This window comes from Cloeon dipterum, chromosome 3 (assembly GCF_949628265.1).
Source record: "Cloeon dipterum chromosome 3, ieCloDipt1.1, whole genome shotgun sequence".
NCBI classification, from domain to species: domain Eukaryota; kingdom Metazoa; phylum Arthropoda; class Insecta; order Ephemeroptera; family Baetidae; genus Cloeon; species Cloeon dipterum.
In genome coordinates, this window is record NC_088788.1 from 9,742,630 (window position 1) to 9,769,555 (window position 26,926).

The 26,926-nt window shown below is 39.5% G+C and overlaps 1 protein-coding gene across 2 annotated transcripts in view; it reads right to left on the minus strand.

The window, feature by feature from the left end:
• Positions 1 to 26,926, minus strand: part of LOC135940809 (rho guanine nucleotide exchange factor 10) — an 88,830-nt gene that overhangs the window by 21,153 nt on the left and 40,751 nt on the right. The window contains exon 1 of one of the 2 annotated variants that reach the window (XM_065485873.1): positions 4,457 to 4,568. The exons of the other annotated variant lie outside the window; for it this stretch is intronic. Coding sequence (XP_065341945.1) covers positions 4,457 to 4,487 — 31 coding nt within the window. The 5' untranslated portion in view covers positions 4,488 to 4,568. Of the gene's footprint in view, positions 1 to 4,456; positions 4,569 to 26,926 lie in introns of those variants that run through there. 2 annotated transcript variants of the gene reach the window in all.

The window sequence follows — 26,926 nt, forward strand, 5'->3', positions numbered from 1 at the left end:
TCTATTTTTTTTTTAATTTTCTATTGACCTTTGAGAAAGAATTTTAGGGCTTTAAATAATAGCTGATTTAATAGCTATTCTAAAAACGTTTTATTAAAAATTTAATCGAGTATAATTAGAAAATAAATCTTTTTAGGGAGCCAAACTTGAAGCTATTAATACTTGCAGAGAAAATAATCAGAAAATTGACCAGCATGAGTACAAACTATGCATTTTTCGTTTCATGTAATGATTTATTTTTTGTCTTTAAATTTTTAATCCCAAAAATATTCTTGCGAGGGAAATTGGAATTAAATTCAAAAATAAAGTATTTTATTTTAATTTTAATAACTCACATATCTTCGGCTTAAAGAAAATTATATTTGAACTGACTCCCCTACACCAATTATTAACGAAAATGAAAAATTAATCCTAACTCTTTACTTGCACTGCATCTAGATTCGATTTTGCAAGTCTGACAAATTGAACATCGAAAACTCGTTCTCGCGTGTCGCCGGCTTTTGGCAACACCATGCGCGATTAACTGTGAGCATCGTCCGTCGTGAAAAATCTGTGGGAGCCAAAGGGTTGGCAATGTATAATAAAAGAGTGACGCCACGCTGAATGAGCAACAAAGCCAGTGAGCCAGTCAGGCACCCAACCCACCGACCAAGCAGCGAGCGAGTGCTGCTGCTGCTGTCGAGTGGCCAAAGGTCGTTAGCGCATTGTTCAAACAGAACCTTGGTCATTTATAGCAAAGCAGCAGCCGGTGGGCGGATTAACACGGAAAATATAATGTGATCGGTGTGACATCACCCGACGCTTTTGCCCTTTTCGCTGCTCGCAATGAAATTGGACGTATACACACTAGAGCCGAATTTGGCTCTGCTTAAATTAATTGTTCGACCTTGAAATGAGCTTCATGAGTCACGTGGGATTTAGCTTTGAGATGAAATTAAAAATAGAATAAGTCAGTGATACTTGCAGATTTAAAAAATAAAGTCTGCAATAATTAAAAAAATATTTAACTCATTTTTCACAATCATGTTTATTGTTTTCAATTTTAAATTAATGCAATTTCTAAACTCTACGTGAAATTTACTTAGAATAGGGGTTCAAAGAATGCAATGTTTCTTTATTCTGTAAAATTCTGTTTTAAATTACATATGAAAATCTAGGAGAAAAATTGTATAAATCTTTTGGCAGCTGCAATAACTGCTTAATAAAATTTAACAAAAAATATCTTCGTTCACGATTGGAAGATGTTCATTTTGAAAACAGAAAATAAGAGCAGGAAATGTTAATGAATATAAAATTCGTGTTGGAGTCATTTCATTGGACGTCTATTTTTAAACCCATTTTCACAATTCGCAATTTCGCTGTTCGCGGCTAATTACCGGCGAGGCTTCACGCTGGTGACACTTTTCCTCCTTTGAAATGTCGGCAATCACTCACGCGAGTCGCGGCTCCTTGTGACTCGGAATTATATTCGAAATAGCCTCGTTCGCATTGATATTTTTGCACTTTCCAGCGCGGCGCGAAGGCAATTTATAATATTTTAATTTCCCTGCGAGCCAATTAAGCGGCGTTTCCGGTCGCGAGAACGCACCAAACACAATCGAATTTTTCGCTAAACGGAGAAAGTGAATTGTTATCGCCGTCAATACATAATAACGAGCGCTTTCAATCTTTTGATAGACATTAAATAATTGGACACACAACACACATGCTGCTGTTTAATAACAACAATAAATAAGGAGCAGTGCATTACGCGCCGCGAATGGACTTGTTATTATCCCTTTTAAGGTGTCCATCTCGCGCTCGAGTGCATTTCATCATTGCAATACAGTCCTTGGCCCCATGCACTTTGCTGCTTCCACTCGTCGTGATCCGACTGACCAAATTTGTCACAAAGCCGCCGTTTTCACCTCTTTATGTGCTCGGATTTTGAAGCGGCAAATCATCTCTCGCGGCGTCACCATTAAAAATGGAAAGCAGCCAGTTTGACTTTTGTGTTGTGCATTTCGAGCAAAGAATTTTCTAACGCGCGCCAACCAGGTAATCCTCATAGAAAGTATCCACACACTTGTTGTCCGACCGCTTTTCTGCTTAACCTATTCTTCAATAACAATCATTGTTTGAAGAAGACTCATGCAGCGAGGTTTCTACACGTCAGGGCAACTTGGCCGATTTAGCCCAATTAGCGATAAGAAAGGTTTACAAACAAAAGCACTCAATTGCGTTTCCTCGCGGTTTGGCGGGTGACTTCATTGTTTCAGAACGCTTCAACGGCACTAAAGATTGTCATTACTGAGAACTAGAGTTAGTGAATTCAAAATTTTAGATGTTGCAAGGAGAAAAAATAAAATGTATGAAAAATCCGAATAAAATAATGATTTTTATCAATTTCAAAAATGTATAAGTGTGTAATTAATGAGGATCAGTGGTTAAATTTTTGAAAAATCATTGCTCTTGAATTAGAAAATAGCTCAAATTGGCCCAGAGTCAGAGTGCCGTTTCAATTTGTGATAAAATCAGCTGAATTAATTTAAAATCGTGATTTATTTAATGAAAAAGTCAAATTTTCTTCATAATTCACAAACTGTTTGATAGATCGTGTTTAGAGGTGTTGAATTCAAGGGAGAAATAATTTCCAACCCATTCGAAAAAGCTGAAATTTAATTATAACTGCACCTTTTTAGACCAATTTTTGCTAAATTTCACAAACAATCAAATCAATGGACCCCATTCGAGAGGTTTACAAACGCAGAATGATATTCATTGCTGTCCTGTGAAGCTAAGAAACTTTTCTCGAAGTTTTAAAATTGAAATGAATGTTGTTTATGAGAGCCTGTCATATCGAAAGAATTTTTCTACGCGTTATGACGGTGAATCTTCCCGTAACGAAAAAAAAACAAGATTTCCGGGAGGCAGACAGTATGTACTCACCACAAACTTCTCAGGCAATTTTCTCGAAAATGTACAGTGCTATCTAGATAAATTTTATATTGTGTAATGGCTGATTGCTACAAAGAATTTCCTCTTCATTTCTATAGCTCTAAAATAAAATTTTACAGCTGAAAAGCATGTTTTAGTTTTTTTCTTTTATAATTAAAAACAAGAAAAAAACTTGTTTCATAGTTTTTCGACAAGCTTCCCAAACACAATCACGAACAGAAAAAAGACAATATTATATTTTTAAAAGCTCAGGTATACTCTTCCCCCTGGTGCCGGAATAATACCAGTCTCCCCCCTTCAGTTCAGGGGGAGGAAGGTTGGGCCAGGTAAACAAGGAATAAATCACCTGTCAGAGCGTTCTTCCCTCCGCAGGCGGCCCCTTTTGTCCTCGAGAGGAGCACAGAACCGTTTTCTTTGTCGAGGGGAGCGTTTTTCGAGTGCGATGCCAAGTGGCAGCGCAAAGTGGCGTCGACGTGCGGGGGCTGCGAAGCTCATTAGCTCTCCGTTTGCTTCTCAGAAGAGCTTGTGAATGAATTTTCGCCCCCGAGTCTCACTTCTCACTGGTCAAACGAGGTCGTTTGGCCGACGGCACTGCGGGTCGATTGCACCTGTTGCGTGCGTGCGTTTGAACTGCCGCCAAGTGTGCCTGTGTGACTTTTCTTCTTCCGCGACCCGACGCCTCCCGCCTCCCACTTTGCGGAAAAACTCTGCGTCAAATGCGGCCTTTTTTTAAATGGCCCACACAGGCGTGGTATCTCATTGTTATAAATAAAATAACTGATTAAAAAATGTTTTAATAAAATGCAGATAATTAAACTCCCCGAAATATTAAATATGATTTTGTAAGAAGTGTTACCTACGCAGGCCCTCTATATAAGCACTCAAACTCAAACAGGTATTGCTAATAGTCTTATCATTTGAATCTCTTTTATTGCCGTGTCGCCGCTAATGGCTAGAAATGCCTACGTAATTTGTCATAAACTTGCAACAAATAATAGTGACTCAAACTGGAATTTTTATAATACCTTTTTATCAATCTAGGAAGCATTAACTGAGATAATATTGCTAGATAGGTTGAAATTAAAATTGAAATTTGCTTCCCGGAAATATAAGAGTTAAATTGAACGGACTTATATCAGCCTGTAGAAATTTAAAAACAATTTAATAGTAAAATTCAAGGGTCGACTATAGAGAATAGGAACGAAAAATTTTAAAAATTGCAGACCACATCAAATTTCTTCTGGGGACACCCAGTTTCTCTTCCAAGTTTATTCTTAGGCCTCTTGTCTTCTGAAGTAAAATTTTTGTGGCGAAATTTTGCATCTTAAAAACTACCCAAGTATTTTTTAACGATCCCAGATGCAGAGTCAGCGTGTAAGTATATTATGCAGCTTTTTGTCGGTCGGCTCGACTTCCTCCCAACTTTTATGCGAGCTGCTTATAATAAAATCCGCGTGTGTTTGTTCCTAAGGCAGCCAGGAAACAAACACGCAGCACAAGGGGTGCTCGTTTTCCTAACCTGAGAAGAGGTCGACGTAGAAGGTCGTCATCGGCGGCAGCAGTCATCTCTCGCGGTCGTAATCCTTCGGCAGATAACTTATCACTGAGCTCGCTCGCTCGCCGTCGAACGGACAAGACACAGGAACAAAAACAATCGTGCGCAGGGCTGGGGGACGCGCCGTGAGCGGATATGCCAGCGTGACGTCACCGTTATCTCTGCCCGCCGAAAGCAAGTGCATGCTAGTATATGCTTTTTGTGCGAGGAACGCACAATCGAAAGGGAGAGGCTTCGCCATTGTAATCAGCCTGCCGTGCGTATAATAAAGCAGGTGAGCACTATATCAAGCTGCCAACCGCTCCACTTCCCCACCGTTGAAATTTTCGCAAACATCAGGCGGCTTTCGATTTTTAATTGGCCGAATTCACTTTTCTTCGGACCTGCATGATCACTCCAATGAAAACCAAAACAATGGCGAGCATGGAACTTTAAATGGAGAGCGTGGGAGGTTAAAGATCTTAAAATGAGGAAAAAAGGTAAAATTTTAATTGTTTAAAGAAATTACTCCCTTTCACTAATGAAGTCATGGTGTTGGCAGGAAATAAAAACCGGCCTTACACCCTTAAACTAGCCATTAGAGGCGAGGCGTTACTTTATGACTTCCGGTGCAGGAAGGGAGGCTCATGTGCAGGTTTGAAATTTTTCGTTCAAATTTTAAACTATAATTATTACAGCCTCAAAATGATAAAAAGGGAATTGCACTATTTGACTCAAAGATGACACCAGATGATAGTTAAAAAAACATAGATTTCTTTCTTTTAAGAACGAATTCTCCGTAATGAGTGGTCAGCGAGTTATGTGGTGCAAATCACCTGGTTGAAATTAACAACAAAATTTTTGGGTTAACTGGTACGCTTCCCTTGCAGGCACAATAATAGGAATTTTACCAGCATAATATATTATCAACTGACTAATTAAAGAAAAACTAATTGGCCCCATTTATCTACTCTTAATTAATGCGCCGCATTTCTGCATAATGCGTTTTTATTTTTTCCTTTCGCAATGTAACGAGGGCGCCACCAATGGTAACAGTCGAGTCTCGCATTTGCACGGCAGGATTTGCATACGTAATTATTTCGAGGCATTACACGCATCCTCGAGCGCAAGGTGGGCCGAGTGCATTATTCGAGTGAGTCAGCAGCACACAGCACAGCACACGGACGCGCGGCTCTTTAGAAACATTCTGCACGACTCTTATCTCGTCTCCATTTAATAATACGTACCATAAGTGACGACGTTTCCTTTTATTTCCCTTCGTAAATTCCTCTGGCGGGTCGATCGGCCGCAACGAACGAATAAAACCGACACTCCTGAGACGCTTCTTCTCGCCTTTAGGGTCCGCGCCGGGGAAATTTTAATTTCTGATTTGATTTTTGGATCAGCGAGGGAAGTGTTAAATGACTCCTCTAGATCTACTGCAGATTTACCAGTCTATTATTTTTATTTCTAGAATGAATTCAACGTATTGATAATAGTTATGTAAGTAGCATGCAATAATTAAATCAATAAAATTATTCAATTTTTTCCAAGATTTGTTTTTTTTAAAGCTTCTTAAAAATACAATTTAAGCACAAATTTCTGCTAAAATTAAAAAAATAATAATTATGTTAATTTAATAAATTAAATAATCATCTATTGCAAATTTTAAAATTTACGGATATCTATAAAATTATTTAATATTTATTTAATAATTTTAAAGCACACTTCTTTTCTCATTTTTAAAGTCAACAAATTGAAATATTATTTTACACATCCCTGAGGATCACGATTTACAAGCGTCGGCTTTTAATTAAATCAATGGTGCATGGCACGTATATAATTACGCGCGTTGATGGAGATTTAACCCCGACAAACATCTCGGAGGCTGTTAAGGCCGTAATGAGGGCAGTAATGCGTTTTTTCTCGCTCCTCTCCGTTGCCGCTGTTGTAGTAATTAGCCGGTGCATGGCATTTCTGGCCGCGGGGCAACTAACCAACTTTCGGAGCATCAGCAAAAGAAGTGTGAAAGTAGAGCCCACAGCGGCGCCGCTCTTTTGTTGTTCTTTCCGAATAAAAATAATGTGTGAGTGTGTGTGTGTGCCGTGCATGAAAAATACTTTTGTGGCGCCACCCATGAAACTTTTCCGCCGGTCGCGCGGCGCCGGCTATACGAAATAATGCATTATTGATCCTCCGTTCGTCTGTCGCGCCAAGATCGAGATCGCGCGGCTTTGCGTTTGTACCGATTTCTCACGCTCCGCGACGAGTATGGAACGCAACAACTGTTGTTGACGCAACGATGTCCCCGTGCGCACCTGGAGAAACCATTGTCGAGAAGAAATCTGTGTGGATGATGTGCCTCCACAATGAAATGACCATAAAGAAAGTGGGCGCCCTTATAAAGGACTATTCATTTTCTTTTCTCGGACTCCGTTGGCTTAATTGGCACCGCGGCGAGAACAAACGAACACACCGCTACTTCAAAGATTATGCTGATTGATTAGGCTCAAAATGGAGGTTTTGCTTGTTTAACAGAGCGATGATTATTGGTTATATTTGGACGGTTAAAAATGTAACGCGTCTATTTTCGTGTTGGCAAAAGGAGCTATTTTTCTAATTTTGTCACAAAGCGAAGGCGGTTACTTTGGGCCTATTTTTATCCGTGGGATGCTGATATTCTCAAAATGGCGTCTGATAGGGCATCGGCAATCAAAATCCCTGCAAATGAGTGTTCCTTAGAAATGGATTTATTTTTAGTGTTCAAAACTGTCAACAGATGGCACCACCGTTCATTTACGATTTTTGGGAACTTAAACTCGCATGATCATTTTGTAGAGTTTCTAATTTCACGTAGTAAATTTAACAGAAATTACTGCGCAAAACTATTAAAAATGAACAGCTTCAATTATTCATTTTATTTAATTCTAAATTTCCCGCCCAATTCATTTATCGGCCATGTTTGCGCAAACCTATTAGATGATTGTTTTTCGTCACAAAAATAATCTTCAATCCTATCTCCTTTTCTCTGTCATGCCTCACTTTCATTTCCTCTTCGGTTGTACAAATCAAGGACGACTTTCTGAATAATAATTTGTCTTTAAAAAAATCATGCGTGTCAGATCATAATTCATGAATACAACGCATCCCATGCGCTTATAGTGAGTCAGTGGGACAGCTGAAAATTGACATTTCTCCTCCTCCTCTCTATATATACACCGATAAGAAAAGGACACTCTTTACACTACGATAATTACTCACTACAGCCACACAATATGCAGCGTCACGGTCCTCTTTACTTAGATGCTTTTTGGTATCGTCAGCGCGTGTTTCGTGATCAAGTGGCGCGCTTTTCCTGGAACACAATTCACACCGCGCCCCTAAACGAAAAACAAAACGTGCGTTTGTCGTTTCCTCCTGTCACAAAATTCTGCCTTTCTGTTGTCGCTGCCGCCTCTGACGCGTCACGCCACCCCTCCAAAATAATAATAATTCACCGCTGCGTGCTAATTAATAGCGTAAATGCTGGACTGCGGTGCAGCACCGAAACGAAAACCTACTATAACTGCGCTCGTACTGAAAAATCGAATGTGAAGCGATCACGACATTGAAACGCACCGCTAAACCTCAAACAACACATTTCGTGGCCGCATTTTAACTGCTTTATTTCCTTTTTGGACCAAAATAAACGGAATTTTCTGAAGTAAATCGATATAATATATTGTTTATGATGTTACAAAAACTCAAATCGTGGTGTTCGGTTCCACTTTCCACCGTTTAAGCCAGCAGGTTTTATGGACGGATTAAGATCTAGCTCAATAAAAATTTGGTCATTTAATTTTCGTGCTCATTAGTCTTCAGAAACTCGATTATTCTCGCCTCCGAAAGGCGGCTGGGAACTCGGCACTTGGCGCACTCTCTCTCTCTCCAAACAACAACAACATGTAAAACGCTAACCAAATTGGGTGCTTGCCGGATTATTATTTTATTGCTGGTGGTTCGATAGAAAAAGTGAGACAATCGGGGCCTCGGAGCAGTGTTATTATAATGCTACGTGGCCGGCACGAACGAATTATAAATTCTTCGTAGTGAACATGATGTGCACGCTGCTGAAACTTGTTCCGAGACGACGAGATATGAGATGAGCTGCGAGGAAAATTAGTCTGAGTGGGTACGTGTAGTGCAGTGCTTTGTTTTTCTCTCCTTTTTGTTTATTACAGTTATAAAGCTCTCGCGCGAGTAAAAAAGTTATTATATTACGAGTAGAGAACGAAATGAAGAGACATCGGTGCCGAGAGTGCATTTTTAGGTCGCGCGCCGCATGCAAATCGAATTGCGCCCCCAAACGAGACAGATAAACAAGAAAAAGTGGGTCTGCGGCTGACTACTTTTATCTATTGCATCCAGCAAAGTCGGCTCGACCAAAATAAAGTGGTGTGTCGCAGAGGAAAAAGTAAGAAAATCTTTCCCCTCGCCGCAAAATAAGGGTGCACGCATGCACGCACGCACGCACGTGGCATGCACCAAAAGATCAAATTGGTAATTCGGAGCAGCTGTGAACGAGCCCAAAACAGAGCACGAGCAGATAAAAGTGGAATTGTACTGGTGCGGGGGGCTGAGGACGAGAAAAGGCACAGCTGCCGTCTCCGAGAGCAGCAGATGATGCTGCTGCTGCTGCGTGGGGGTGGCATCTCTCGCGTTTTCACAATGAAACACGTCCAATTGAAGGCTCGACTTGGTTATTGCGCTCTTATTTTCTCTCCAAATAGAGCTTCAGAAAGGAGAAAATTAGGGATGTCCCCCGAGACGATTTTGACGTGTTATTCATTCTCACAACGAGAGGAAAGGAATAATATTTTTGTTTGCTCGCACGCTCAACGGAAAATAACCGCACGGCGCCGATTTATTCGGTTTCAAGGTGTTTAAATTCGTCACGTCCGCGAATCAAAGCTGTCTCTTTTGCAATTAGTTCGAGAATATTTGCCGTCATTGCGTTAAATTAGAATCGAAATCTATTTCAGGGGTATTAATTAGTCCAAAAGCGGCCAACGGTTGCAGTTAAAATGCTGATTTACCAGCGCGTGACTCGAGTTCACAGAGGTTTTAGATAAACACGTGCAAGAACAAAGAACGAATTTAGAATCATCACTTTCCGAAATTAGAACAAGACGTTAACAATATGCGCAGCGCCCAGAAATATACTTTAAATTGATTGGAAAGAAAATATTTAGTGCAACTCTAACAACAAATATTATGGAGATCAACGTTCGCTGCTCATTTGAGACAGGGTTTAATAATTGTTATCACAGAATAAAATATTTGTTAAAAGAAATCATACGCAAGTTTGTTTAAAATAAAATTTTGGAGCCTGCTTTCTTGGAAATTAATTTTTTACCTTTGAAAAATAAAGTCTTACTAAGTGTATATTAGTATTTTCTGTGAAAAAGGCTATAAAACCTCGAAAGAATGATTCAAACGAGCATTTATTTTAACTTGTCCCTACCAATTAATAAACCGATTCAAACCGCTGACTAAGTGCATTTACGTTTCCAAACAGTAAACAAATACATGAACTCTTAAGATAATTAAATTCCAACTCACCGAGTGGTATATATTATCTCAAATTGAATTTCCTCTCTTTCCAAATTCAAAACTTTCCGGATTTTCCCTCGCGTATGTACGTTCGTTTCGGATTCCGTCTGCTGAGTCGTGCGGGCAATCGCAGGAATGCCTGAGCACCCGGAGCAGCGTAATTTCACGCTAATTGGTGCCTAACGTCTCGCGAGAGCAGCGGCCCCGCTCGTGCATACGAAATCCTGGGCTCCCAATGGCAAATCGCAGCTGGTGCGCCTACCTGACGTGTTGATCTGTAGGCAAGCCAGCTTGCCGGCTCATGGGGTGCACACCCTCTCAACAGCTGATCGCATCCCGGTCTCGCTCGCACTGAATGTAAGCCAATGGTGGTCCACCAGGCACCGACACCGGACCGACGACACTCGACAGACCGACTCGAGACTCAGCATTCTTGCTTGGGCTCGCGTTTCTTTCTCCGCCGCCGAAGAGCCGGACGGAGGAAGGGGAAGGCTGTAAGTGGCGAACGCGCCGGCGAAGGCAGCAGCACTCGGCGCCAGGTTCGCTTTCCCGACCTCCATCTAGCGTAATTAACCGGACAATCGGCGCTTTTTGCACGGTCGTTGCCAATTTCGCACCACTGATAGGGATTTCCCAATGAGAAGAACCGTTTTCGGATGGGCTACTGCGCAAAATTAATTTGTTTCAATTAGGGGAAATAACAGAAGTGGTCATTCTACTGGTTTTGATCAGGATTAAACCAGATTTTAATGTGCAAAGAGGAAAAATTGCATGGTTTATGAAATTTTAAGTACAAGGAAGTAAAATTCGTGTTTTGTTTTTGCAAAATTTTAAATTTCACCGTCTACCAAGGCTTGAGATTCCTGTTGGATCGCCCAAATCCCCAAATTTCAAGTTTCCTGATTTTTTGGCAACCCAGGTTTACGATTTGTGCAAATTTACATTCTCTTTGGAGCCCAAAACTCGTTTAATGTGGCCTCTGAAGGTTTGAAATTGCTAAAATCAGCATAGAATCCGTTTCCAAATTTACATCAAATTGCTTTTAAACTTGAGAAATAATGAGCCATTTTGCAAGACTTTCTAAACATGCATGAGAGTATTTTTCTTTCTCTCCTGATCCATGTTAGTGCGGTTGAGCAAAAATGTTTTGCCCGCAGCCAGACACTAAGGCCTTTAGCCGCAATCTTTGTGAATTTTTTTTGTCCGCGGCGGATTAATTTTCAATTGTGCGCTGTTTATCGAAGTCTGACGTCAGAATGTGAAGTCGCGATTTTGAAAAGGTTGTTGCCCATTGACGATGAATGACTCTGCCCACTCGCTCGTGTTCCTCTCGTTCGTGATGCGCCGCCGAGCGAGCACTCGGCTGGAAATAGCCAAACTCTTTGCCAATTCACCACCGCGAACGGAGCAGTAAATAAATTAATAGATATAGAGCGTGCGTCGTGCGTCACTCTCATTTGCTTCAAGCAAAATAATGTATTCATTATGGCCGCTGATTGCAAATATTGGGAATTCCAAGAGCTTATTTATGATTTAAATCCATTCATTTTAGAGAAAATTGTGTATTTTTTATCATACTGGACACCTCAAGTTGCAGAAATCAGCATTTCACGGAAAAAATAATCTTAATAGGTGTTCTGCATAGTCTGCGCAATAGGCCAAAGTTTGTTTAGTAAACACGCAGTTCTGCTAACGCCAGGCTGGAATGTTTAAACAGGAAACTGCACTGTATCTAAAATGAGTCAAGCTGACAAGGAAAAAGCTGGTCAGCGACGTAGTGACGAGGTTAAACCTTGTCGCGACAAGGATAAAACTTGTCAAAGTGCGATGACACGGTTTAAACGTGTTGTAATGAGAGGTTTTATCCATGTCAAAATATCCTGCTTAAAATGACATGGTTAAAACTTGTCAAAACGCGATGACACGGTTTAAACGTGTTTCAATGACAAGTTTTAACCATGTCAAAATATCCTGCTCAAAATGACACGGTTAAAACTTGTCAAAGCGCTGTGACACGGTTTAAACGTGTTTCAATGACAAGTTTTAACCATGTCAAAATATCCTGCTCAAAATGACACGGTTAAAACTTGTCAAAACGCGATGACACGGTTTAAACGGGTCGCAATGAGAGGCATTATCCATGTCAAAATTTCCTGCTCAAAATGACACGGTTAAAACTTGTCAAAACGCGATGACTCGGTTCAAACGTGTTGCAATGAGAGGCTTTAACCATGTCAAAATTTCCTGCTCAAAATGACATGGTTAAAACTTGTCAAAGCGCTTTGACGCGGTTCAAACGTGTTGCAGCAAGAGGTTTTATCCGTGCTACGACGCAGGCAAACCGTCAATCTCGCGTGAGCTTCAAATCTCAGACTTAGAGCAACACCAACGGTCATTAACGATGTGCGTCCAGTTTTATCCGGGAATTCAGTGCGATGCATTTGATTTTTAGTGCATATTCCCGCTCATGGTCGGACGCTTTGAGGAATATGCACATTAATTATCCAAATTGTGCGAAATTTGGTGTTCGTGGTGCCTCTGGTGCTGGATTAAACCAAAAAGGTAAGACGCATTTTTATTTAATTGGGATAAATATCATAATTCAATGTCGCGCGGCGAACACCAGGGGCGGCGGTCGATTGGGTGGCCACGCCGGAGGCGGCCAGCACCGGGGAGGGGGGCATAACTTATCGGGGCGGCCGGTCAGAGGTAGTGGCCACAACCAGGAGCGGCCGCAGCGGAGGCGGCCATAGCACCGGGGATGGCGAACGTTTGAGCGGCTGGCCAGCGGTAGTGGCCAACATCGGGAGCGGCCGCGGAGGAGGCGGCCAACACCGGGGGGTGGCGAGCGGTAGTGGCGTGGCCGCAGCGAAGGCGGCGAGCTGTAGTGGCGTGGCCGCAGCGAAGGCGGCCAGCAGCGGCAGGCTACCAATGACGCTTGTCAATTTGACAAGTTTTTTCCTTGTCAAATTGACGTTTAAAAATTTTAACGAGGCAGCCGCCGCATTAATTGGAAGCATCCAGCGTTAGCTGCGGCGGCCTGCGTAAAGCGGCCGTGGGGTGACAGGCCAGCGTATGCGGCGGTCACGGGGTTGCAGGCCAGCGTCCAGCGTACGCCACGGCGGCCAGCGTGCAGCGGCGGCACGGCGGCAGGCCAGCAGTGACAAGGTTTAAGCTTGTCAAATTGACGATGACCGCGTTTTAAATAGTTTTAAGCTAGTCAGCGACGTGGCTCTGACAAGCTTAAACCATGTCAAATTGACGATGACCGCGTTTTAACCAGTTTTAAGCTTGTCAGCGACATGGCTCTGACAAGCTTAAACCATGTCAAATTGACGATGACCGCGTTTTAACTAGTTTTAAGCTAGTCAGCGACAGTATGCTCTGACAAGCTTTTAGCTAGTCAAGAGCTTAAAACCGTGACGAGTTTAAAGCTTGTTAAAACGCGGTCATCGTCAATTTGACAAGTTTTTTCCTTGTCAAATTGACCCATTTTAGATACAGTGTGCTCAACAATTTACAAAATGATCTTGTTTATAATTGTCTCCCAAAGTTATCCTCGTTTGAAATGCGTCTCTAACACGGAAAAGGTGGGCCAACAGTAAGTCGTCGCCCGAAAATAGACGAGTTCGTCATCCTTTTGACGGATTAGCGACATGACTTGCATCAAACGTTACTAGCTTTCTCCTTCCTTTTTCGAAATTTATTTGTCCTTGCAGGTCACACGAAAGCGGTGGATTCCGAATTAAACTGGATGCAAATTGCAGGTGTCAAGGAAATATCCAAGCCAGGGAGACTAATAATCACGTTTCATTACACAAGGAAGTGCGCAAAAACTAGTTTGTGCATGTCATGAACGTTTTGCGTCACATTACTAAGTAAATGATGATCATTAGTTGTTGCTTCTAGAAATCAAAAGGGATTTTCAACTGAAAACATAATTTTGTAAAGGAATATTTTAATTTATTTTACTCCATTTATCACTGTCTTATTATTTATTTAATTAATTTCGAAACTAGGGCTGCTCTTCACCTGATCTTCACGCTGTCGAGTCTCAGACAAAATAGTCAGTGGTGCAGCGAATTCCAGCGAAGCCTGATGTGCATTTTTTCTCGGCGGATATATCGAGTCACTCGCACACGTCCTTGGGGAACTGCGTGTGCAGTCTCGCCAGCTCCAAACAGTTTTTCCAGCATTTTGTCACGCATGTCGCCATACTGCACTTCTTAAACGTGACACACATCGCGATTCGCTGGCTTAATTACATTCTCGAGCACGCGCTGACCATGCACCAGGCTTTTTCAAACAACTAATAGGTTGTTTTTAATTTAATTAGGGACTGTAATTCCAAATTGGGGATTTGGAACCAATTGGAAAGTTTAAAAAAAACTTTATATATTTTTTGTTTGTTTTTTAGTGTTCAAAAATTAATTTGATATTTTATTCCTACCAATGAGAAGAGATTTTATATTTTTTAAAAATGGTGACTATTAAAGACAAAGATTTTTAGTATATTTAGATTTCCCGCCAAATTACCTCTATTGACTGTATTTTCCTACCTTCATGAATGGCATTTGAAAACAATAAATCCTGTGAAACCTGCCGCACGGTTATTTTAGGGTAACAATAACCTGTTTTTTATGGACCCTGAGATGAATTGTGCGTAGCAACAGGGCATTTCCGTTTTACCATGTATCCCATAGAGAAGCAGTGTCCGTCATTGTCCGCGAGCCCTCCTCTTTCAGGTGTGCGAGCTGGGAGGGAAAAATTTTGTGAATGCGCCCCGTGGCTGATAAAAAGGAGGAGCACGAACAAAGCCAGCCGCTCGTAAAAAGAGAAAATCTCGCGGGTCCAGGGTGTTTTTGTGGAGAACTCAGGTGACGCCTGATAAGCTTGGAAACCATTTTAATGTTTTTGCTCCTCAAGGGATGGGCACTTAACAATCTAATCCCGGCAACAGGTAAACATTTCTCATGAGGCTTGAAATTTTTCTGTGAATCATGATGGTTTTGAAATAAAAATATGCTATGTAGGTCGCTGCGGAGGAAAATCTAAAAATCAGCCGTGAATTTTTGGCGCAATTCCTATCGCAACCAGAACTAGAGTGCTGAGCGTCGGAATAATTTTATAATTGCCTCCAGAGGTTGGGGATTCTCAAATTGTTCACAATTCCGTGAAGATTGAGTCATCTATAATTGATTTCAAGAAATATTACTTCGGATTTAAAATATGGCTTCATGCAATGATTTATTTATGTTTTTTATTGCGTTCCAGGTGTTTTCTATAGCTTGCCACTGATTGTGAGGTGGAGTAAGCGTAAGCCTGAGGGTCGTCGGCGGCACACATGCACGGCGAATCGCGCTGTTTGCGGCGAACAGACTAGAAAAGCGAAATTGGCCCGGCTCCAGGGCCCGAAATACCGAGAGCCACGCGCTCTCCGACAAAAATCGTGAATTGCTTCACTCATTTCGCACTTTCTAGGCCGAAGTTTGGCAAAATATGAACTGAGGAATGCGTTCATTATACGAGATTTTAAATTATCACTCGAGTTGTCAGTTTAAACGCCTTTTTCCAAAGTTGACTTGAAATAGGCATGATTCATTTGGTTGGGAAAATAAATTCCTGCTGATTTGAGCTAGTTGATCAAATTAAAAATTTCATTTCTCGTGTTAGAAACCAAAAATCTTGGCTTCATCCTCGAATATCTAAATTTTACAATTAAATTTCTAATCCTCGTGGCGTTATCGGTGAAATCTTTCCCCCAGGAATAGAAAATCGTCTCACATTTGATGAGGATGACGTTGTTTTGATCATCTGCGTCGACGGTAGCGACGCTTTCCTTGCAGCCCTGCACGATGCTGGGAATCGCGTCCTGCTGTTGCTGGTTTTGTTGGTTGTTGATCAGGTTCTGCACCTCCACCTCGAGGCTCTTGACGATCTTCTTTCGCTTGCTGCGGCGCAGCACCGGGGAGCCGAACAAGATGTCCAGCACCCCGGGCGGCGGCGCGTTCTCCGCCGTGGTCGCCAGTGTCCCGCCCGCCACTCGACGCACACTCGATTAATTTTCTCTCATCCACGACCAGGACACGCACATGACACACCAACCGCGGCAGGACGAGAGCAGCTCCTCTCGCAGCCGAGACCGCACACGCACTGGCCCCGCAGAGTCGGGCCGCCGGCTCGCAGCGCGCAGGCGCCGTGCAGACAAAACAAAGCAGCAGGTGAGACCGCGCCGCGCAGGAAGAGAGGAGCAGAGCCAGAGCGGAGCGGCGACCTCTCCTTCATTCGCTCGCTACCTGCCTGCATCCAAGCCGTGCACGCCACCCTCTTCCTGTGTTGCCAGCCTGCACTGCACACACTCATACGCCAGATGCCGACTGTTTGGTTGTTTTTTCCTCCTGTTCCTCAGAAGATGAATCGGTGTCCCTTTCATGGGCGCTTAATTGGGCCTCCTCTCTTGCCATGATAAACAAGAAAAATCGTTCGAGTAGAGAATTGGAGGAGTGTATTTTTGTTTTGGTCGGACATACTGGCACGCAGGATGGACATTTTACGGAGGGGAGGGGGGTTACAGGAGGATTCGTAGTCTCCTTTGATCCAGAGAATTTAGATGGACTTGACATGATTTTTCGATACAATGAGCTACTGCATTATTACCCTGGAATGTTGTTGTTGCCAAATACCTGAAGATCATAAAAGCAATAGCTTTTCAAACGGCGAGGGTGATCTCCCTACCTGAAAACTTTTTTTTTACACAACAAAGAGTTTATCTGAAAGGCTTCATATACACTGCTGGACAGATCTTGGCGAGAGGAATCGAAATCTGCCAATAAAATGTGGTCAAGCGCTGTAAATTTAGGAAATAATTGGGAAAACTGAATTTGTACTGTTAGGAACTCCTTTTTTTATTATTGCAAATTTTAGAAATTATTGTTTATCGATCAAATAATGCTCTTATTGCATCCAACAACTGATCGATAAACAATTTGTTCAACAATTTGCAGTAATAAAAAATGACCTTCCTACAATAAAAATTCAAAATTTGCCATTTTTCTCCAAAATGTACAGTGCTTGAACATATTTTCTTGGCATATTTCGATTCCTCTCGTCGATATCTGTCCAACGGTGTATGCCACTTGTTGGGGAAACTCTTGGTTTTGAAATTAAATCGGATTTCAAGTAAGGAGACAGCCATTATCATTTGAAAAGCACGGCAACTTTCCAGCCAATTTTCTCACAAAATTACAGTGCTTCCTAGGCCAATTTAGGCTTTAACCGAATCCTAAGGGATGAGTTTATGCAGTGGCAACAAGCATTTTCCAGGCTTTTTTGCAGTATCATTCCTAATTAAGACTTCGATAATTTTCTGAAAAATTTTGCAGCCATTTGGACAATTAATTATGGTTAAATCCATCCCCATTTTTATCAAAGAACTTGCTGATACTTCTCAATTATTATTTTTTTATTAAATTTACCCTTTTCGGGCATTTAAAATCAAGTTCAAAGCAGCGGAAATTTTTATCCAAGTTCTTGCGTTTGATCTTAATCCTTTTTTCAACTCAAACAAAGTGGAAAACATTGATATTCGAACCATGAAATTTAATTGCTGCTTTGATTAACACTTTGGAAAATTGCCGTCATTAGTAAAAAACAAAGCAGTAATTGAGTTGTTCCGCAAAAATCCCCGTCCAACCCCTTCCGAATCAAACTTAACGGTAGGAATGGCACGAGTGTGCTTATCAAAACGCACTCGTCAGCTATTAAAACGCGCGCACATTCTGAATTCTGACTGGGTATGAGTATGAGAGCCATTGAAATAGACTCGCTGGCAGTTTAAATCGCCCGTCTGGCGAATGCAAACTCTGCGGGGGCAGAGGTGACGCGCTCGGTGCAGCTAGACGGCTATTTTCGCACACCTACTACCTCTCCTCTGCACAACACGCACGCGAAACACTAACCTGCGCGCTCGTTCGCTCTCCTCGTTGCCAACGGGGTTCTTTGCTGGTAATGGTAATCGAAGATATATAAACTATACAACGCCGCTGCCGCCGCCGACGACGACGACGGGGCCCTCTCGGAGCGAGATATTATCCAATAATGCACTCGCCGCCTTTGTTTTGCACGCTTTCGTGTGCGGTAAACACGCGGTGGGGGACGTGAAAAGTAGTACACACGCAAACAGAACATTTTCCTCTATATATTGCCATTCATTTATTTTTAATCATCATTTTTAGTAAATTTAATCAATATGATTACCTAACAGTTAAGCAATATTTGCCAGAAAAATGTTCTCAATGAAGCTATTCAAATATAGGTACTAAGAGTATTTAAAATAAATTATATATTACATTAAATTAAAAAAAGAATTTGTTCTTTATAAAACTCTTTTGTTATATACTTTAATATTGAAATGGAGTAAAAATTTATTCAGTTTTAAATGTACAATAAATTTTCAGCAATAATGGCTTCCATTTCATTTAGGTTTTTAAAACTTAAACAATTTCTAGAGTTTGTAATAAATTTAATAGTTGGTATACACATATTTCTTCACAACGCTTAGTCGCTTAGTAGGAATACTTAAAAACCAAACTTGTAATTAAACTAAATATAAATATAATTACACAAAGTACCTTAAGAAGAGGAGGAAACAGTTAAAATATTTCTGCTCTAAATAATTGATAATTAAATAAATCATTATTTCAATAAGAACCAATATTTTTTCCACTGCCCCGTGAGAAGCATAGTCTAAAACATCGCTGCTGATTAATACAAAGTGCGTAGTTTGGAAGGAGCATAAAAGAGAGTCAACAGGGTAGCAGAGAGAATAAGTAGAGAGAGCAAACGATTACTCGAGCTGCGCAGCATTGATGCCAGATGGACCGCAAACAACAAAAGTAAAGCGGCCAGACAGGACAATCGCATTGTTTCACGACTGACAAACAAACAAAACAAATGATGGTTGTTCTTTTATCAATCGAGAGCAGTCTGTCTGTCAGTGAATGATTTATGTATGATATTTCAAAGTTTAGCTCTTGAGTTTGTCAGGAATGCAGGAAATAAAGGCCGATTAATCGGCTGGAAGGAAGAGAGACAAATAATAATGTTTTCTTTTCAGTCAGCAGTCAGTCAACTCTCCCACGCTTAGGAAAATCTATTCCATCCACGCCCGCATTCAATTTGTTTTCGAGCTCAGCAACAAGAATATCGGCAATGGGGGCGTTTAAATGAAAGGAAAATGATCCCCTTGAGAACAAAACTGCACAGCGAAAAAAAAATTGCAGAATATTTATTAATGTCAGAACCTTTTCTAAACAAATTTACACTTCATGTTTCAGTCATGAATTTTCCGCTCTTAATTTTTAAAAGAGACACGCAAGAAATTTTTTTCTTCAAGTGGTTTAATAAATCTGGAATAATTATTATGATTATTTTCATCGAATAAAATTCGTGTGGGGTATTGTTCGTCCCGGAAATAACTTTTATCTCAGAATTTCACGCTTGGCTTCACGCAATAAGACTCGAAAATGCGCTGCTGCTCACTCTCTACGACGGCAATGAGCACTTTTGAGTCATTTCTGCTTCAACAACAATATTTTTATCATTTGTAGAAGGAGAACAAGTTTGAAACGAAACAAACACAGCATTTTTCTTCTCTCTTTTGAAAGGAAATACTTTTTAAGATGGTTTTATTGCGTTTCAAAGATGAATTTGTTAATATTTGACTAGCCAGGCGTGTTAGTTTTCCTTTCCAATCGACACATTCGGTGCGTTCAATGAAAGGTCCTTTGATGATATTAGCATATAACATCATTTTTGCACAGCCTTGTTTTCGCGTTTGCACAGCAGCTGAGGTCACGCATCTCACTCTCTCGTTGTATCCATTGAATTTCTTATTTGAACTGACAAAAGTGGGTTGCATAATATAACCTACTGCACCCGACAGCAAAACATGGTGCCAACAAAGTCACTGTGCCCCCGCTCAGACTCAGAGATAGATAGGCGGGATTTTAAATCAATTGCGCGTCGATCAGACCGAATTTCAACAATGAAACGCGGGCGTGGCTGCTGCCTTACCGCTTCCTCGATTATTTTGCACTGCCGAAATTTACGACTTGTGGAAACGATTAATTTAGACACAGGCAGGCTTGGAAATAACCTACAGCTGAAAATAAAAAAGGGATTTTTCATAAAAAAAAGAGATAAAAAATTAATTGCGTTAAAAATCAGAATTTTAAAGCAAAAGGGGAAATATACGATTAAAGATGAATTACCTGGTACACTAATTAAAGTGGAATGATACTGGGCAACAATTGAAAATTATTTAAATTGTTGGATGCCTTAAACAATTGACCGATAAACAATTTGTTCAACAATTTGCAATAATTCCTACAATAAAAATTCAAATTTTGCCAATTTTCTCCAAAATTTACAGTGCTCGAACATATTTTCTTGGCAAATTCCGATTCCTCTCGTCGAGATCTGTTCAACGGTGTTTGCCACTTATTGGGGAAACTCTTGGTTTTGAAATTAAATCGGATTTCAAGTAAGGAGACAGCCATTACCATTTGAAAAGCACGGTAACTTTCCAGCCAATTTTCTCACAAAATTACACACTCCTTAGGTCAATTTATGCTTTAACTGAATCCTAAGAGATGAGTTTATGCATTGGCAACAAGCATTTTCCAGGCTTTTCCAGTATCATTCCTCTTTGATGAAATATGTTTTAAAAAACATGCAAAAGTTTTGCATAGTTAATTTTTTCTGGTGAAACAATGACGTCAATCAATCTCGTATGCGTATTTTTAATTTAAAATTTAATACTTAAAAATTATTGCATTCAAATTCTAGCTGAGAAAACTTTAATTTATAGTGTCCTGCGGTTGCGGTAAAACTGCGCATCTTTCAACAAACACCCAAATTTTCATTGTACAATTGATTGTTGCCCTTTTCTTGCTACAAGGAAATTCACATTTGGTTGTTGAAAAAATGTTACGCAATTTTTCCACCACCAGGACGATATAAGAATTTGGTTTTGCAGTTGCATTTTAATTATTTCGTTCCAATATATTGTTTGCAGTGCAAAGCGACAGAGGAACGTGGGACTGCTGTCGGTTTTCGCTCTTTTAATTATCATAAATATGGTGCAGTGCTGGCCTTGAAATATTTCACCGCGGCGAGTGTTGCAACAAACGCTCAGATGCACCACGGAGGGCATTGTCATGCAAAAATGATTTCGAAGAAGCCTCTGCGTGCATTTTTACTGCATGCAGGTGCAACGCTCGCCGACCGTAAAAATTCCGCCAGCGAATAATTAAAAGAGCCACAATACTAATTACACACGCGAGAGAAAATTCTGATTCGGACAGAGCAAGAGAAACGATAGGAAGAACGATGAAAATCCGTTTAGTGTGTGCTCTTGCTCTCTTGTCGACTGATGGATTATAAAATGTTTTTTTGTGAGTTGTAATTAAACGTGGGAAGTGAAAATATAACTGTTCATCTGACGGCAGAGGCGTTGGAAATATGAAATTTTCATAAACGGTGCTTTAACTTGCATCTTCTCCTTTTGTTTTGGAGCACATTTAATTAAAGATGCGACCTTGCTCCTAAAATTAGGGATAATCCGGCCGGACTCTTGGTTAAATTATCTCCACAGAAGATGTTAAAAGTAACTTCTTTTGACTTAATTATTTTCACCAATTTTTTTTAAATTTTGTTTAGATAAATCATAAGTTTTGTAAGTAATTACTTGATTTGGTCAAATGTTTTTTTTAATGATTAAATAAATTTTCAGTGATGGTTAAAATTATTAATCATCTTAGCTAAATAGTAAATAGTATTAAGAACTACTGTAAGTACTTTAAATTACCATGAATTTAACAATTTCCAAGAGTAAATAAGGATTTAACATGAATAAAAAACGTCACTGTCAGTTCAAGATTTTATCTGTCACATCTTTCAAGCTGTTGGTAACGATGTATCCTTGAACCGGACAATTCTGAGTGATTGTGACTCAACAGTTGGAAGATCAAAAGGAAAGCAAAAGTGAACGCTCGTCTTCATAAATAAATATTGCGCAACTCGTGACAGGGCTTTTTAGTATTCGTCGGCGCCGAGAGGAGCAGGAATCGAATTGAAAAACACACGCGGGGTAACAATGATCGTGCGCGGAACGTGGTCTGGCAAAGAGAAAAGCGATTATCTCTCAGCCGGCATCGCGCTCTTTCGATTTTATTACACGTCTCCGCGCTGAATAACATTTCGCTCTGAATGATTGCGGAAAAAACGGGTCGGACACGCCGATTCAAAGGGGTGAAGATCCTTTTTGCATGCAGATCACATCAAAGAGAGTGTTTAGAGTTCATGTTTGAAGCATCAAACCGTTCTGTTTTATTTTTATAATCATTTTGAACTAACTAAGCCCGACACTACCAAATTTGATCATTTTTAAAGGTTTTTTATTATGTAATTTTTCAAATTTCCCAATATTGAGTTGATTGATTCACGGCAACACTTTAAAATGATCAGAATTGTTGGCTGCGTTCATATTTTAGTTTGTAAAATTATTTCTACAGTAAGATCTAATTAAACCAGAAAAAATTGAAATTTTGGACAATTTTCTACAAAATTTACAACGCTTGACCATATTTTCCTGGTAGATTCCAATTCCTTCTCGTCGAGATCTATCCAACGAAGTATGACAATATTTGATAAACTCTCGAGTTTTGAAATAAAGTAAGATATCAAGTAGGGAGACAGTCCTTACGATTTGAAAAGTATGTTTACATTCCAGCCACTTTTCTCAAAAATTTAAAGTGCTATATCAAGGTCAATTTTTGGTTTTTCATAACCTATAGTAATTAGTTTATGCATTTGAAACAAGGATTGAACGACCAATGCTAATTTAATTAGTCAATATAAAGAATATTAATAGTTGTTTGCTTACTTTTTTATAAATAAAAGCTTTTTGCAATGTGCTTATAATTAACATTTTAAAATAATATTAATAAAAACAAATTTTCAAATAAGTAAAAAATTAGCCAAATATTATTGTTAAATTTTTTTTAACTTTTATTTTTAATTAGTTTGAATCTATTTTAACATTTATTTATTTTATACTTATTGTTTTATTTTGATTTTGTTTTGAGCTTTTTTATGTTAAAGTTATTAAATAAATTTTTAGTGACGATTAAGATCATTTACATATCAAAACAATTTTTAATTCAATTTTGTAAGGCGAGCATTGTATGTAATAACTACTAAAAAACACAGATTCTTTAAAGCGAATAAGATACTTCAGATAATTAAATTTTATCCCTTTCCTGCATAATATCATATAATAATTGTGCTTTCGAGATGAAGTTGCGCTTTCGGAGCCGATTTTATCGAGTTGTATACGCGCGACTGCGGCTGCGGCGGCGAAAAAGTCAGTTTCAAGGCCTGAGGGCGATCTCCTGCTGCAATAACGAACCGACGGCATGAGTCATAGCTCCTGCGGGCATCATTATTATTTTTCACTCGGGCGCGATTATTTGCGGCAACAGCAGCAGCAGCAACCATGCATACAACAATGGCCGCGCCGGCAACAGGTGAAGAAAAAGCTGAATCGGCACTGATGGCGCCTCCGCCTGGCCTTGCCCGCCGCCGAAAACACTTCCTAATCACGCTCTCGATTCAATTAACATTAATTCGGTGCTCGCTCGCTCGCCACGCCAACAATGACCGGCTGCCGATGCGTGGGAATCGAGATGGTGATTGATTAATTAATAAAGAGAAGATATTTATTTATTATTTATTAATTTGCAGAGCTGTGGATGTGAAATAACTGGCGCGTTAAAGTTCAGGCGATCGAGCAGAATTTTTATTTATTTCAATCCGCCAGTTGCATAAACCCTAAGTGTTCGAAGCCACCAACAGATGGCGCCACCGTAAACTTTCGATTTTAAGGCATTTCCGCTGCGATTTCGGACTCAATCTAGCTACTGTGCATTCTTCAATTAATTTGCTATTTTTTGACGTGCTGAAAACCAAAATCGGTTCAGCCAATCGCCGTAGAATCGTGAAAAACTATTTTTTGAAATAAAAAAAATCTTTTTCGACGTTTCTACGGCGAATGGCTGAACCGATTTTGGTTTTCAGCACATCAAAAATTAGCAAATTAATTAAAAAAAAGCAAAATAGCTAAATTGAGTCTGAAATCGCAGCGGAAATGCCTTAAAATCGCTTAAAACAAAATTTTTAAGAAAGTCTGTGGTTGCGCCATCTGTTGGCGGCTTTAATAACTAAGGGTTTATGCAACTGGTCAATTGAATGGAAAATATCGCAGCAGCATTTTTTTAATAAATTTTCTAAAAATACAGCCCGAAGAAATTTGTTTCAAAAGCAAGAGTAAATAAAGTAGTAAAAATATTTCATAAAATTTGAAATAGTAAAATAATAATAACCTTACTCTGAAACTATATCATTATAACCTAACAAGATCTTGTGAGTTTGAGTAATAAATATTAGCATACACGTAAAATGAGAAAAAAGTAGCATTCACTTATCTTTAATTTTAAAAATTCATACCTTGACAAATGCCATCAACCCCAAAAATAAAAAAATTAAAAATTCATTATATTTTCTAATTTTTTGTTAGTGCCATCAATATTTATTACTCAAACTATCAATACCTTGCTATACAAAATTATTAAAAAACCCTGTTTAAAATAGTTATAGAAACAATAAAAAGTTATTAAATATTGTGGAAAATTGGTAGGACATCGTTGATTTAGAATATATGTTTTTATATACTTTTTTATTTTTTTTTTTTTTGAGTTTTTACTGGTCTATGAAACAAATTAAGAATATCTCTATAAATGTTTTTACCGAAACAAAATTATTTTCTCTTGGTATCCAGCGTTTTTGGCTTAGCCACTTGTGCTAATTTATTCTGATTTCAAATTACATATTTTTATGTGGCAATTCAGTTTCCCTGCTGATCCGCAATAAATCTAATTTTGATTCTAAAAATATTTCCGTTTTGTTGATTTCTTATATCTTAAATTCCTCTTAAATCATATGTTATTAAAAATAAATGCTATTCATTTCTTCTGTAAACCAAGGCTCGATTTCAATTCTCTTGTAAAAAAAAATGAAATAATGTAATTGTGAGCGCAAACCCCGCAGTTTGCGGCCTTGAAATTGAATAAGCCAACCGCAACACCCATTCAATTAACATTCCGCCCCCGAGTGGCGGCGTCGGCGGAGAAAAAAGGCTGTAAATAAACTTTTGACATTTATATTGCGACCACATGGTCTGCACAGCTCGATAGGGTTACACACGTTTGTACATAAACCGGCATTATCAGCGAGCTGAAAGTGGAGAAGTCAGTCGAGCCTGCGCTGCGAGCACAGCATTGGGAAGACGAGCCAGAGACGCACACACACTCACGTTATTATTATTACTGCCGAGACCGGCATAAAACATACATATACACAGCGAGAGAGTGTACGTGCTCACTTAGTTACAAGACAGAATGGCTGCGCCGCGGTATCACGTTGCCCCGGCTAGTTATTTTCTCAGAATCTGTCTGCTCCTCTGCTGGAGGAGGAGTACACAAGCACTCACAGGCCCGGACTGAGCTGGTCCAAACAGTCGATAGTATATCAGAAATCAAAATTGGTTTCGATGGGAAATAATCGCACTAAACTGTTGGAGGGGGTGTTTTATTTACTGCCTCTTTAGCTACCAGTGGAAGGGTTATTTTTGCTGTTTTAATAAAATTATTTATTTCTTTTGGTGATCACAGGTGATGAAAGGAAGCCATAGAAAGGTTTTTGGCAAAATTAAAAAGAAAAAAATGGCAAGAATGAATGAAAACTGCCAATTCAACCCCTCTGCAAGGCGTTCCCACGGCTTTTAGGCACGGTATCATTTTTCACAGCCGTCTCCAGAAAGAAATTTGATCGCTTGTGAATCAATTGGATGCTCCAAAATTCGGGTATCAAGTCTGCCGAGCTAAAATCAGCATTGTCTGAACTTCTTGCATTACTCAAAGAGCATATAAGCGTCGGAAATCCGAAACACTGATTTGTTTATTCTGCCGCTGCATACACCTCCGTCATGCCCTCCTTTTAACAATTAAATGGATTAACGCGCCCTTCCGCAGCATAATATCAGGCTGATTCAAAAATTAATTTCGTTAGTACTATATTCATTGCCAACTTCCCAACTACAATCCAATATCCATAATTTCCTAATATAATTATATTTGTCAAATATAATGGTACTGGCCAATACAACTGCCAATTTTTTTTTTGCAATAAACACCTAATTCTTTGATGCTATACACCATTATTTATATTTTAAAAATAAATTTAAAAAAGTTACAGTTAAGAAAATTTACGTTTTTCAGCAAAAATTTTATTTTAAAAAAGAGTAAATAAATTTAGAAAAAGCTTATTTAAGTTTTTAAAATATTAAAAAGAAATAAAATTTATACTTATATAAATTTAATATTAATTTATAAACTGTTCTAAAAGTTAAATAATTTTACAGTTTAAATTTTGCTACAAAAACAATGAGTAATAATTGATATTATGGAAAATTGGTAAGAGCCTCGATTCAGAATATTTATATTCCACGTTCGGAGTATTTATTGGCCCATGGAACAAATAATTTAATATCTTTGCAACCACTTCTTCGACTTTTTGGCTCAAAATGAAACAGGCTGGGAGACGTTCCGGCGCCGACTCGCCACTTCCTATGGTTTTCGCACCTTTCCAGCGGCTTAAGAATGTAATTCCAGAAAATCAATTAATTAGTAAGCCAGGAATCTGATAGGAAGTAAAATTATCATCACACCTAAAAATTATTGAATT